General features: G+C 38.8%; 2 protein-coding genes across 2 annotated transcripts; one reads left to right on the top strand and one right to left on the bottom strand.

Moving 5' to 3' along the window:
• Positions 1-305: 305 nt before the first annotated feature.
• yod1 (YOD1 deubiquitinase) lies at positions 306-4,485 on the bottom strand. The gene is made up of 3 exons (XM_057361882.1): positions 4,391-4,485; positions 2,566-2,780; positions 306-2,475 (listed from the first exon to the last, which is right to left on the bottom strand). Exons 2-3 carry the CDS (start codon positions 2,771-2,773, stop codon positions 1,778-1,780), a joined length of 906 nt encoding a protein of 301 aa, XP_057217865.1. The 5' UTR covers positions 2,774-2,780; positions 4,391-4,485; the 3' UTR covers positions 306-1,777.
• Positions 4,486-4,808: 323 nt separating this feature from the next.
• Positions 4,809-6,245, top strand: snrpe (small nuclear ribonucleoprotein polypeptide E). Its single transcript, XM_057361883.1, has 5 exons — positions 4,809-4,990; positions 5,258-5,284; positions 5,519-5,581; positions 5,869-5,947; positions 6,047-6,245. The coding sequence occupies exons 1-5, from the start codon at positions 4,937-4,939 to the stop codon at positions 6,100-6,102; spliced, it is 279 nt and encodes a 92-aa protein (XP_057217866.1). The 5' UTR covers positions 4,809-4,936; the 3' UTR covers positions 6,103-6,245.
• Positions 6,246-15,019: the final 8,774 nt, after the last annotated feature.

Below are 15,019 nucleotides of genomic sequence, written 5' to 3'. Positions count from 1 at the left end.
TGTCAAAGAGGATCACCTGCAAATCCCGGTTAATCATGTTAATAAACCTTTCTCAAATTAACATTAGCTTAATCTCTGTCAACCGTTTTGATTATGTTTTGCCATATGTTTCCTTTTTAAATATTTTTGGCTGCTATAGTTGCATGTCAATTACCTGTGTTTAAATACAATTTTATAAGTAAATGTACAAAACCACAACCTGTGCAAAACTTCATCATGGCATCACTAAGGCATTGCTATACAGGTGTTTAAAGTGTTTTGTGACGTTATAATACAGCTGACAAGCACACAAAAATATAAATCAGTTCAAGTTTATTTTTCATTAACCTAGTATAACCAGTGATTTGGTTGCAATGAGTGCTGGGCAATGGGCATGCAGTTCTCACTCAAAGTTACCTTAAATGTGTAACCTAAACGTGCTGTATTTAAAACACTGATCACGGCCATTTGCAAAAATCCTCAAGAAAATAAAACAAGTCCTTTGGCCTCACAATGGCATTTCTCAGGCAAAAAATATGAATCCTGCTGAAAACCAGTACACAATCATGTGGAAAGTACCAGAATGAAAATACTGTGATAAAAAATAATCAGTGTAAATGTAAATCTTCTATTTGAAGTTTATCGACACACTACCCCTGTAATACTTTGCTACACAAACATCGCTCCTAAACGTCCAATACTGACCCAACACCTGTGTTATTTCAAGCAAACACGGAAGAAGTTCAACATGACACATTTCTTCTCATAAAATATAAAATAAAAGTCACTACAATCACTCTTGGAAGACAGAATAAAAACATTTGCATAAAACAATCCCGTGTGGTCATGTGCAGAAATGACACAACGGCTCTTCAAAGAAAAACTAAATCTACATAATCAGCATTTCAGTGAAATTCTACTGTCAGCACCATTGTTGTTCACTTCAATGTGAAATCCACACTTCTGAAACCTAACTCGCTCACGCAAACATGTGTAAAACCGCATAGGATTCAGAAACGCACAGAGGTGATATTTACATTTGATCAATTTGAATATTTCAAGTAACAGGTACAATGAATCCACTAAAGTTAAGACTTGCAGTAGTGTCAAGAATTGTTCAAGCTGTGTGATATGACATTGAGATTGAGAACACGAAGAATATAAATACAACAATGCCATTATTAAATCTGAGATCATGAAAGGCATTTCATGCCACATACAGTAGGTAACAACTCTAGTGTCTACAACTTTAATAATGCTCATCTCTAATGTCAATGTGTGAAAAGAGCGGCATACATGTTTCATTACAAATAACAAATATTTGCCTAATGTGGCCGGTCACTGATTTAAAGTTTCATTAGTCTTAAGTCCTACAGAAGAAGCCAGAGTTTTACCAGCATTGTCAAGCAGTTCTTCACACGTCTCGTCAGGACACAGACAACAGAAAAACGTCTTTTTTGATTTTTTTGTGAGAAAAATGACCCAGACATAGTAGCTAAAACTCATCCTCACAGTCAATAAAACTAACAGATAATCAATCAGTGGCAAATTAAAATTGGCTTTAAACCGAAGCTTCGTTGTCATGTGAGGTAACAGATCCAAAAACACAACGCAGCACTTCAACCTCAAGAGTAAACCAAAGTTGAAATAATACTGAATTTCTGGTGGACTCTACACATGAAGTCTCCGACAGACAACGTGAGGTAGAGGACTGTACCAAGCCGGAACAGACAGTGAGTACCAAGTCAGGTGGCAGTGGAGTGGCAAAATTAGGGGGGATTTCAAAACCAGCGGAGTTTTACACCTCCCCAAAGTTGGTGTGTCCGGTGTCCTTGGCATGCTCCCTCGCTTCCTTCTGCCCCACCAGTCCAGTTTGGCACACCATGCAGCGCAGTGCGAAACGGTTGACATCCGTGAACTGCCGTTTTCTCCGCGCCTCATCTGCTAACTCCAATGCCTCGGCTAGAATGATGTCATCTGTGGCGGAGAACACAGTCTGGGGGGGAACATCTGAATTGGGCACCACCTTTTGAAGTGGATCGTAATGAATTCCGTCGTAAATAAGCAGCACCCGTTTGGTGTAGCCTGCATCCTCGCCGAAGCGATCCACGCGCACTGTCTGCGTGTCAACGACACAGATCTCACACCGGTAAAACTTTGAAAGGATAGAGACCTCAATGGCACCCCCCCAGGTGTCATCGCGACGAATCCAGGCGCAATAATCTTCATTCGACTTGCCCAGCACTGCCTCCGAGTATGCGGTAGGGTCACTGGCTACGATTTGTGCGATGAGGCCTCTCATTTCAGAGGCACAGGCGGGATCGTATACACCCCCTTCCATAACATAGTGCACGCTGGTAAACAAACAAGAGTTGTCTGCAGGGACAACACGGCGCTCTACAACCGGGTGAGGGTCAAAACTGGGCCCTTTGGTCACAGTGGTTTGTGTTTGAGGTTTCGGTTTGTTCTTCTCCTCTTCTACAATCAACGTGTCTCCTGTCAAGAAGAAAGCAAACTTAAAATAAAATATACAAATGACCGCAAATTTAATCAATGAAATCAATCAACGGATGGAAAAAATGAAACCTGATTTGATGGGGTAGTCTTTAATGTGGGCTTCGCCATTACGTAGATCTAGACTGGATGGCGGATAGCCCACCATTATTTTCTGTACGTCGCAAGGTATCCCTGTTAGCTCTTCAATCTTGTCTTTAAGCTCCTGAACACAGGACTGGTGTGTAAGCCCCTGCATTAGATGGGTCCCATTCTTGGCCTTGCAACGTAGACGCAGCATCCTGTACCTGTTCAGTTTTGAACAAAGAACAGTTTCATGAAACAAAGTAAAGTGAAATTAGGAGCAGTTACATTTACATACAACCAGTACTCAAGGTTAACCTGAAGCAATGCTGAAATAAAGCACATAGTCAGAAACAAAAAATGTATAATGCAATGCAATGTAAGTCGCTTTGGATAAAAGCGTCTGCCAAATGCATAAATGTAAATAAATAGATGATTCTGCGTAATAGTGCGCATACAGAGCTGGGTAGTAACTGATTACTTGTAATCTGCATTACGTAATCCGATTCCAAAAATCAAGTACTTGTAGTTGAATTATGTTACTCGTAATCAGAGTACAGTTACTATTTTATGGTTACACATAGATTACATTACATATTACTTTTTATTTTTTGTTCATTTTTGTTCACAAAGCAAATACAAAATATTGATATATTCTCCATTGTTTAAATTGGATTTTGTATAAAATAATCACAAGCACAGGCGGGTGATAAATTCAATCTTACACAACTTGATTTTGTTGTTTTGTGACAGTGTGTACTTGTCATTTGTAATCCAGTCTTTCTGTTGTGAACATTTACATTTGTTATTAGCAAAACGTTACTAATTTGGCTATAATATACGTAGGTATTTATAAATCTAAATTATGTAGACAAAATCTTATGGTTTAGATTATAAGATTATTGTCAGATTGCTGTCTGAATACTTTTTGTTTTGCCCATCACTGCATGAATATACACCCATTTACATTGATTTGGTATCTACACTTCACATCTACACTGTAAGGCCTTTTTTCTACTCTTTAACTATTTTTATTGTGACTACATGTGCGGTTGTTTTGCAGTCATTCCGTATAAAGACATTTGACTAACTTCTAGTACGTCATGTACTTTTATAATTTAATTAAATATCATTTTAAAGTGTTGTGGACACATAGATACACCAGGTAACTTATTTCAGTAACTGATTACAATTCCCAAGTAATCTAAACAAGCATATAATATAGTTGGTGATCAGATTAAGACGACACAGTTATTTCCCAGTTTATTTGCTCAAACAGACTCGTCTCAGTATACACATATTTCAGCTGTGTAAGCAAAGGCAGCTTTTGTTCTAATGTGAAATACAAATGCCAAGTTACTAAACAATGAAAAAATACAGACAAACGCATGTCACAACTACTATATAGCAATAACACGAACTGAAAAAGACTAATAGTTTATTGACATTTTACCAATTACAGCATCATCACCGTTAAATTATATAAACAGACGAGCAAACCAAAAGATTACATAGACAAACAAAAGACCAAAAATAATAATTACATACATCGTTACACAATTAAGTGGTTGTCTTTGCGCAATGACATCATAATAAAGTGAATGACATAAGACAAACGTCAATGTTGAAAACAATTCAATGTAAACTAATGTTAGCCAGGCTAGTTGACTAGCAGCTAACGTTATAAAACTCATCTGATATATTAAATCACCTTATATCTAAAAAAAAAACACGTTTATTTGACTAGAAACAAATACTTTAAAGAAAAATAAGTACATTGTATTATTTTATCAAAACTATTGGGTAGTTTGTGGTTTCAACGAAGCTCACTCACCACTGTGCGCCTCTTCACAACAACACACTGACCGAGTAGAAACATGTGCGCCACGTCACACATACTGCGTACTGCGCCACGAACGCTACACAAACTCACACAATACAAAAAATAAGATATGTAACCTAAATTAAAGGGTAATTTATAATCATGTCATTTGTATTACTATAATAATACATTTTTGGTTTAGGTTTTATCGATTTTTTACTTCAAAATGTAAGGCTATTGGTTTAACGTGTAACTAAGAAGTTGGACAAACACAAACTAACAAATTATTTTATTACCAACACATTTAAAATGAACAGCAAGTAATAATGTATCGGTGTTTTGTCCCGTTTTTTTCCCACCTGACTGATGGTCTCTCCCAACCACAAGAGACGCTGTAGCGAATCAGCGAGTCATTTCTCTGCGAAATTCTGTTTCCGCTGTCGGCCGCCATTGAAACGAGAGACCAACGTGAGATTTTCGTTACCGCGCCAATAATTATTACATGTATTTTTCACAATAATTACTTTCAGCTTAACATTTGGGATATTATTGAGAAGAATGGCGTACAGAGGTCAAGGACAGAAGGTTCAGAAGGTTATGGTGCAGCCCATCGTATCCTTTCATACTACAACAAAGTGCAGCGTATTGTAGTAACATACAACAAAATCTATTGGGGTCTTTCTAATGAATCGACATTTTTTTTTTACTTATGTTTTACATGTAAACAAATACTTTCGTATAAAGTAATGGTGTTGTATACATGGGATGTGAAAAATACATGAAGTGAATGTTTAGCACATTAAAATGTGGTATAAATGCATTATGTGTATTACGGGATTTTGTGTTTATGTTGGTTGGTTTCCTTAATGTCATCATCAGAACCTTATTTTCAGGTATCTACAAAACGTAAGTTATGTTTTTCTACATTTATATATGTATTTGATCAGTTTTTAAAAATGCATTTGTTTTTACAAACTTCTTACATGCCCACTTTGTTAAACAAAACAACGAAAACGTCAAATGTTGCTAAAAATAGTGTCTGAAAGGTTAAATCAATCTTTGCATGTAGATACTAAAAGGTTTACTATATGTTGCTTTGAATAAATGCACACCTACTAATCTTTTACTGGTGCTCTGCAGCGTTCTAGGATCCAGGTGTGGCTTTATGAACAGGTCAACATGAGAATAGAGGGCTGCATCATTGTGAGTCAACTAAATTTCTCAGATTCTTCTTCACATCACATTTTTGTCTTGTACACAGGCAAATGTCATGGTCCTGGTGTGCTGAATTACTTATTCAAGTAAAAAGCAAGCATATAGTACAGTGACACAGTATACAGGTGCAAGTACATGTGGAGAGTAACACAGTATTGGTACTAAACACAAAAGTGTGATATTGAAATGCAGTATGCGTGTATGTTGAACTATCAGTATTAATATATAGCGTACAGTCCTTGTGAACAAAATAAATTCTGTTATAATGATTCCAGGGATTTGATGAGTACATGAACTTGGTTTTGGATGATGCAGAAGAGGTCCACATGAAGACCAAGAACAGAAAGCCACTGGGTACGTGTGATCTTTTGTGATGGCAATGATATTTATTAGAGAAATGTTTCATGGGCCTTTTAAGAGAATACAAAGTTACATGTACTTCCCTTCCAACAGGACGAGTCATGTTGAAAGGAGAGAACATCACATTGCTGCAGAGTGTGTCCAATTGATCATCTGTTCATCAAATACTCATTTGTTTTGTGATAGATTGTTGTTTTACTCGTTTGTCAATATTTAGACTATTGACTGATGTTTATAAATGATGTGGCAGTTTTTTTCTTTCTGAATCTACAGAATTAAACACTGTTTTTCCAACAAATTCAGACTACAGTTTTTTATGTTCTAAGATAATCAATGTAAACCTCACTTATGCTATGTGCAAATGGTTTATGAAAGTGATTTAAACCAGGATCTGGTTTACCATTTACATTTAGTCATTTAGCAGACACTTTTATGCAAAGCGACTTACAAAGTAGGGGAAAAACAGTAGAAGCAATTTGTGCAACAAAAGTACAACAATGCATAGGTGCAGTACAACTGGTCTCAGTCAGCTTATCACAGTATATGAAGTATATGTATATGATTTTTTTTGGGGGGGGGATCGGTAATCAGACTGCAAAACATCAGTCTTAGTCCAGTCATACATAATTACGTATTGACCGGCAGTGTTTTTAAACTTATAACTACAAAGGTTTGTTAATTTTGCATTTGTTTATAGCAACATATTTTTTTTTCAGTTAACTGTGTAACCACTAGAGGGCAGAACACTCGTTCTTTGTAGTGTTAGTGGAGCACTTCGTTTTGGTGTGATGTCTCTATACTTTTAAGCAAATACATTCTTTTGGTCCTATGGCTGTGACGGAAACATCCCCACAATACATTTATACAATTCCTTATTTTCATTAGGGTTTACATTATTTTCACTGTATAAAACCCACATGAAAGTAAGTTATCTTGGTAATATTCGTTAGAGAAGCTTTTTAACTAAAGCTATTCATGTTTGCCGTACGTGTTTTCGTGAGAACGGAGGGCAGTCAATATAAAAACAATTATACAAACTATAAAGGATTTTAACGTCTTGAAACATAAAACATTAGTGAAGGAAACGTATTACATTGTATTGAAAAGTTCTTTTTATGGCAATAACTGAAAACATGCCCATATCGGTACCATGCAGTTATGCAAATATTGATGGTAAAATTGAAACTAAATTATTACAAGTGCAAAAAATCCGCTTTGATGCTATCAGCTTTTCAAATCACGATTGTTGAAGGGTTGACATGCACCACACCTGCATGTAAAAACTATTTTACACCCCCCCCCCCCCCCATGCACCCAATTTAGGCTCAAAGCTTCTGATTTCAATAACGGCTGTTCTCCTCAAGGGGAAGTTTGATAGAAATCTGGAAATAAGAAAACAGCATCATGTCAGCAGTGCTCAGATGGGTTTGCCAGAAAGCAGGAGCTCACACTTTGAAGTCGGAGGCAGTGGTTGGTGAGTATTCAGATAACTGTGGAGGAAGCGGTATCTCCATCACTGTCTCGGTGCCAGATGCAGCCGTGAAACTCAACGGGAGGAAGTCAGTTGCTGACTCCAAACACTTCACAGCTCACTTCATAACTGCGACCACACGCTTTTAGTCGTTCACTGTGGGGTTTAACCGCAGTAATGTTGCATAAAGTCAATCTCTTTGCGCAAATATCAGCGCATCTCTTCTTTAGAGTGCTTTTTTATCTTTTTATCTGTGCATGGGGACTTACAGAGTAAAACATCTGAAATGGCATTTGTTAAATTGGGATTTGAGTTCATTCTTTTTGATAGGAGGATAATGACATAATGAAACTGTCAAAACGGCTCAACCCGCTCACATGCAAAAATACTAGGGATATACTATTTACTATTTCTTTATTTGTAAACACGGCTACTAATGCTCCTTAATGTGCATATTTAACGTGTATATTCTTAAAAAAAATAAGATTTAAAGGTTAAAACTTAAGAGTTTTATGTCTGGCTGTATAGTTCCGCGAAGAACCTTTAGCATGCACAGAATCTTTCCTTTCCACAATGCGCTCTTCATAACAGAAAAAGGTCCAGACTATTAAAAAGGTTATAAAGAAACTGATCTCATAAGAATCTTGCTTCTGTAAGGAACCAAAAATGGTTCTTCTAAAGCACCGTGAAATCGTTTTAGCACCTTTATTTTCACAAGTATATTTTTGGCATGTTCATTCTCGTAGATGATGTGTCCACTGTGGTCCTTTGATCACACACTTCCATGGACACCGGAATTTAGTTTCCTCATTCTATTCAAATCCCATCCGTCTTTAAATCCTCACCTCCAGGCATCCCTCTCCTTTCTCTTTCTCTCTCTGGCATAGATCTCTGACAGCCCTCTTTTGCTATGACCAACTTTGCAAAATCACCCAAAGGTTTTGCAGGCAGGTCAGCCCTGGCTGGGTTTATCCACCGGAAACACTGCCCAGGTCAGATTGATATCCGCGAGGTCCCAAGGGGACTTCCTGTTCCTGCGGGTGCGATTGTTGTGATCCTGTCCGTTGTTCTTTCACCCACCCGACCCGACCTGTCTCCTAACTCGGCTCCGAGCAGCCAGGTTCAGCCTGCATCCACCCCTCAACACTCACTCCATCAACTGGATCTGTATTTATAATCCTTGAATATCTGCTTCATTCACAGTTGTTTGCGTTCTGATATTGTTTTTGTACACAGTAGGGATGGTGCAGCCAAACAGATTCTAAACATGAAATAGGGATGCAAAATGACCTCGGGCAATTTGTCTGGCTGTCATCCTTTCTGTCTGGAAAAACTGATGGCCTGTTTGTTTTCATTGTTATGAACTGAGGACAAAAAAATACTTGATGAAGAACGTCTGCAGCATCTATTTTGAATGAATTGTTAACCTTTCAAAACATCCTAACTAAGTTCTTTGTAAATGGATTACGCTTCACTCATGTGATTGCTTCAGTTTTGTTTACTGACGTGATACTGCATGTGGCCTTTTATGAGAAATGACACCAGTTATAGTTATGAAAAGGCTTAGATAAATAATGATTCGAAGAGGTTGTATATTGCTTTTTTAAGGCTTCTTCGAATAGCTCAAAATTTATAAAAAGTAATAAAAAATGCTTGATTTTTAACAGCAAATTTGATCATTTATTTTAACATAATTTCCTTAAAAAAAATATTTTTAAAATTTAATTAAGGAATCACTTTGTTTATCATGCAGGAGGCCATGCGACAGGAAAATAGTACAGCAGGAAGTGATGTCACAAAACCCTTGGATCCTCATGACTTCATTGACAGTAAGTGTTTCGATAATATCAAGACATTTGATCTTATAGATCAGGTTGTTAAATGATGTGACGCCCAGAAAATTGTATTCAAATTTTTATATTTGTAAACAACAAATACATTTGACCTTAAAGAAATCTTGGACATCCTGCATTTCAATCATGAATAATGTTGTTTATGCAGAGCTATATTGATGAATACTGCCCGCGCTATTTATGTAAAACAGAAAACACAAACCATGCAAACACAGTTTACACAAAGGTGACGCTCCAACAAAGCATTCTCTGAGCGCGCACGGGCAGTGACCTGTGAATGTGTTTCTTATCTTGTTTTAACAGTGTGGTCGTAATACATAATACCTCCATTTTTCTCCTATTAACACGTACAATAACATGCAAGTCCGATAAGCACTTTTGTTCACCCAAGGAAACGTTTGAAGTTTTTTATTTCATTATGACTCATTTTTACTGACATGGACATTGGGCAGAGGTCCAGACCCTCAGCGTAGGTGAAGAAATCAGGCCAGGCTTTGTGGAAAGGAACAATGAAGGACCTCCGGACGTTTTCGTGTTTCATTTACACTTATGCATTTGGCAGACGCTTTTATACAAAGCGAATTTCATTGCATTATACAACACATTTGTTTGCGAGTATGTGCAATCCCTGGGATTGAACCCATGACCTTGGCGTTGCTAACGCCACGCTCTAATCACTGAGCTACAGGAAAGCTGTGTTTCAGCATCATCAGATGATCAGTGATGATAGAGGCTATCGGGGGAGCGCTGGTGAATGGATATAGTGTGCAAAACACGTCTGCGTATTCTTTTCAACACCTATACGAATGAAAAGCAGATAACATTATAAGCCCAGACTGCAAAGTAAGACTGCTTATGTCATTTTGTAACCATTCATCATGCCGATAACATAGTTTGTATGATATGGCATACAACCTGTAACAAACATTACTTTTCTAAACAGGCGACAAATAGTCCAACTGTTTTTAGATAAAGAATGTATTCTTAATTGTTTTGACCGTAAACAATTCTTCCACGGACTAATATCGTTTTTTTGTGGTTGCCAAGCAACGGCGCATGAATATATCATTTTAACTCACGTGAATTACACAGCAGGTGCATGAGCAATATGACAAAACGTAAAAGTCATTAATAATAGAGTACGGTTCAAATGTTTGTCGTGCTCACTGTTTACACAAAGTTGCCTTCCAGTTCGAATCCAAAAACGGGTAGCTTTTTTTGTGTGTGAGGTAACCGTTTGCATGCACACACACAATTCAATATGAAGTGCCTAAATGTATGGAACAAAAGGCCTGTAGGGGAGCAAAAGGAGATGTGGAACAAAAAACAAACGAGTAATGAAATTATAACAATACAGAGAGAGAGAGTGAGGGGTGCGGGTGCCACAATGGCAGGGAACAATCGCGCCGCGTCAATGGAAAAAAAAGTGTGCGCGGGGGGGGGGGGGGGGGGGGGGGGCTTTGGACAATAGGCCGGTGACAGCGGCACAATGGCGGCACTGTTTTCAATTAGACATTATCTCATAGACAGAGTGGCAGGTTTCATTGTACTAGGGGGCTATTTTCAGGGCCGCCTTTGTGTGCGGCACTGCCAATATTCCCCTCAGCCCCTGCCGTGAGCCGGCCCTTTATTCTCCCTACTGTTTTTTTTTTTTGCACAAGCACTAAAGTAGAAATGTGGGTGGTTTTGGACCAGACAGCCATCTGAATGGGGGAGGGAGTCGGGGTATAACTTGCGCCTTGTCACCTGGGTTTACCGCGGCGAATTGGAAAGAGCTGGACTGTCTTGCCGGACCTGAATGCGATGCCAATTTGACATGCACTGCATGCGTGTGTGTTTGCCAGTTCACGGCCTGGCTTCTATGCCTTGTGCCTTTTGGGAAAAGTTCACCCAAACTACAGTTTAAAATGATCAGGGCCTGTCAGGCGTACAGGAGGATCCAAGTGACTCACATCTTAAAGGTGTGCATTTTGTCGGTCTATTTGTTGGATTCAGACCCATGACAAACATAAGAAAATGCTCTACCAGCAGAAACACAATTTCAGTCTGTCCTTCTTGCATGATGTATATTGTATTGAAATGGAATTGAATTTGACAGAAAAATGAACATCATACAAGTTTGGAATGGGTTTTTCTACATGTGCAATATCCTTTCTGTCATGCATATTCCTTTTTCTTAATTTTCATTGTTTTTTTTATTGGTGCACCAATATTCTCTGATTTCCATTTCACAATGCGAGATCCAAACAAGCGGACATAAAAAGGAAAGGTTTGAAAAGAGAATTCATCAGACACACCAATTTCGCTCAGGTGCGAGATACCCGATGGAGGCCATGTTGCGCAAACAACTCTGAACTGGCCTGAAAACAAACAAAATACACAAAGCCCAACCTTTTGGTTCTGAAACCACCTGCTGCTTTTGCTCTTACGTTTACCTCAATTAGGTTGTCCAGACCCAGTTCTTGCGATTCTCAGAGCGTTTGAGGTCGAAAACGAGCGTTTCGCATCACACTCTTTCCCACTAATAATCACACAAATGCACACAGGTACGTTTGCCGCATGACGACGGCGGAAAAGAAATCGGAGTGGGTTGCGGCCTTCCGACACTTCTCAGAAACTGACCTTATCGCACACGCTTTTCGGGCAGATATTTGTCATGTTTGCTTTTCTATATCACGCCCGTTCCCACCCCTGCGGTTTGGGTGACTATCTGGCATCAACGTTTTGCATTTTTTTTCGAGGACGCGTTGGTTTTTGTGAACTGCATGCATAGACAAAAATGCCGCTTTGATTGGAGTCTAAGCGTGGTAAGTTATAATTTCGTGGTGGTTTGTGCTTTTTTCCCACAATTCCACAGTGCGCAGCATTACACAGGTATAAGTGACCTAGTTGATCAATATGTGTGTCAAAGTGAATCCTTTATCAGGCAACTAAATAGATTTATTTGATGTTTTATCAAATGTTTACTTGATAAAATTGATAACACTGATCATTTGGGACATAATGTGCGTGAGTAACGTCTGTGTCTGCAAAAAGGAAGCCAAAATCCTAAAGAAATACAAAATAATTTCTCCAAATATCTGTATTTAATCCAAAGGCGCAGATCATTTCGATTCAAAGACAAAGCAATTACTCACATTTTCATTAATAAGGCTTTGAATGAGACGCATTTGCATGTGTTGATAAAGATCTTTAATAGGGGAGGCAGGGGGTTAACAGCAAAGCAACGAACAAGCAAACAGGAAGACACAAGCATATCCGTTCCCGAAGTTTTTTATTATGTGTGCCATTTGTGCAACCACAGTGTCAGATTATTCTTATTAGTCACAATGATCTGCTAATTGGTAGAGTACTTAAGGAGAATACGGAGGGTTTCTCACAGGCTGGACAAGCAGGCAGTGTTATGATGAAGACAATGGGTCTAAATAACATTTGGTTGTATTCCAAAAGACTGAATTAATGTCGTTATACTATGGAGTCATTTGCATTTTTTCATCAGAAATCTGTGAGACCTTGAGTTTTTTGATGGGCAAAAGGCAGTTGTGATATGGGAGCACATCTAACAGGGAATGTTTAAAACCATAATGTTTTAATAAAGGTGCAACATAATCCATGCAAATAAGCCATTCGTATAGATTTCTCTTCAGTGTGTAAAGAAAGACGTGAAAACGTTGCATTCATCAGACACAATCAGAATCTATTTCTGTTCATAAAACATTCACAGTTCAGTGTAAGTTGATAATTTATAAAAGAATGTTTTCAATGACTGATTTACACAGAAAGTTACGTTTCATGAATTCATACGTTTTTTTTCACGGACATGTTCTGGAAAGCTATACTTAAAGCGATAGTTCAACCCAAAATCATTTATTCACCCTCATGTCATTCAAAACCTGTATGACTTTCTTGGAACACAAAAGAAGATATTTTGAGAAATGTCCGAGTGGTTTTGCGTTCATACCAGGGAAGTCAATGGGGTACGATGTTGTTTGGTTACCAATGTTCTTCAAAATATCTTCTTTTGTGTTCTGGAGAAGAAAGAAAGTCACACGTGTTTGGAGGGTGAGTAAACGATGACAACTTTTGCATTTCTGGGTGAACTATCCCTATTAATTACTATACATAGTTCGACAACATACTGAAAAGCTCAACGTCATTCAGCATATATACAGGATGAAGCATTCTACACCTGCTCTGAAACACAAAGGTGAGGCCAGAAATAAAAATATATTCGATTAATCATCGTGTCATATATAATCATACCGAGAGGGTAAGCTTATAGAGCTCAAATACAACCGTCCAAATATACATAATAATAAAACGATGAACTCCAGGACATGAAGGTGTCCACGTTGAAGCATACAGTGTCCATCTGGACAATGAGGTCTCCTTCTCATAACGAAGCTTTATTTCAGGTCTTCACAACCCATCACAAAGCTCCAGCCATCCTTTGGACACGTGAAGAAAATGGGAGCGAGCGCTGAAGAAAAAAGTCGCCACCTTCACCTCGAACCAGCGGGCAGCACAAAGGTAGAAGACCTGAAAGGCCCGGAGCAGAACAAAGGTGCGAGCGTTCGTCTATAGCCTCCAGAGTTACTTAGTGACTAGAGAGTGACACGAAAAGAAAGAAAGTGGCTGGGGGAGCGAAGAGAGGTGGACATAAAAGACAGGGCAAGAAAGAATAGATGGAGAGGGTTAAGGAAAAACGAAGTGGAAAAAAACACAGAAGTGGCGGTGTTGTGTGTGTGGGGGGGTAAGGTTCTGTAATCCTGGTAGTCAAGCATCGCCATGGAAACAGGCACAAAGGCCTGTGGTTTTCTATTGATGGCTAATTGTATTCTTCACAGCTCTTTTGTTAATTGTTGTCTGCCCAGCTCTTACTTCCTGCTGGGCCGCTACACAAAGGCAGGAACAGTGGGGATTAGAAATGGCACATCGGCTTTGCGCTCTCACCCCTGCGCGACTGCGGCTGCCCGTATGTGTGCAGTGGGGGGAAAGAAGGACAGAAAGAGATGTAAAAACGCAGGTCTGAAAGGCTTTGAAGGACTCGCTTTAGGTAGACGATTCAGTTTGGGCCCCCGTGCCCATGTCACAATCGGGGAAAGGGTTCGGCGACTTCGATCGAGTCTCTTGTTACAGAGAACTTTAATACAATGACACCGCAGTCGGAAAGCTCTTAATTGAGGTTTCGCGCCGAGTGTTTAAGCATTGCACGTCAGGTTTGATGGCTTTTGCGAGATATGTCACACCGTATGTTTCTTTCAGAACATGCCCAATATCAACGTTGATCTCAGACATTATTGATGTTCATTTAGAGAAAGAATTTAGCCAATCACATTTCTTAAAATGCTGCACAATTTTAAAGACAAAACAAGAACAAAAGTGGCCATCCTCTACTCACCCATTAAAAAGTCGTTTTGTTGAATGTTTTGTCTGTTAAACGTTCTAAAAGCCTGTGAACATAAAGGTGCTTTAAAAAGTTCAGACGTGTGAGGCACAAAGTGGATTTTAAAAAGTTCCAAACACATATTTACATGAACTACTCCTGTAAGGAAACTCTTTCAGAGCATTCTTTATGCACATATTTTTTTCCTACATAAACCAAAGAGTAAATTTACCAAGGTGAGCTTGAAACAGCAGGTACACACGAGGCCCTTTCTCCTCTCAGCACTCTTGCATTTTTCCCTTCGCCAAGGGAAACCCAAAGAAACGAGGAGCGCTTTCCCTTTAAGAGGGAGGTGA

The sequence above is a fragment of the Triplophysa rosa genome, linkage group LG20, assembly GCF_024868665.1.
Source record: "Triplophysa rosa linkage group LG20, Trosa_1v2, whole genome shotgun sequence".
Classification (NCBI taxonomy): Eukaryota; Metazoa; Chordata; class Actinopteri; order Cypriniformes; family Nemacheilidae; genus Triplophysa; species Triplophysa rosa.
This window is presented reverse-complemented; position numbering and strand designations above follow the sequence as displayed.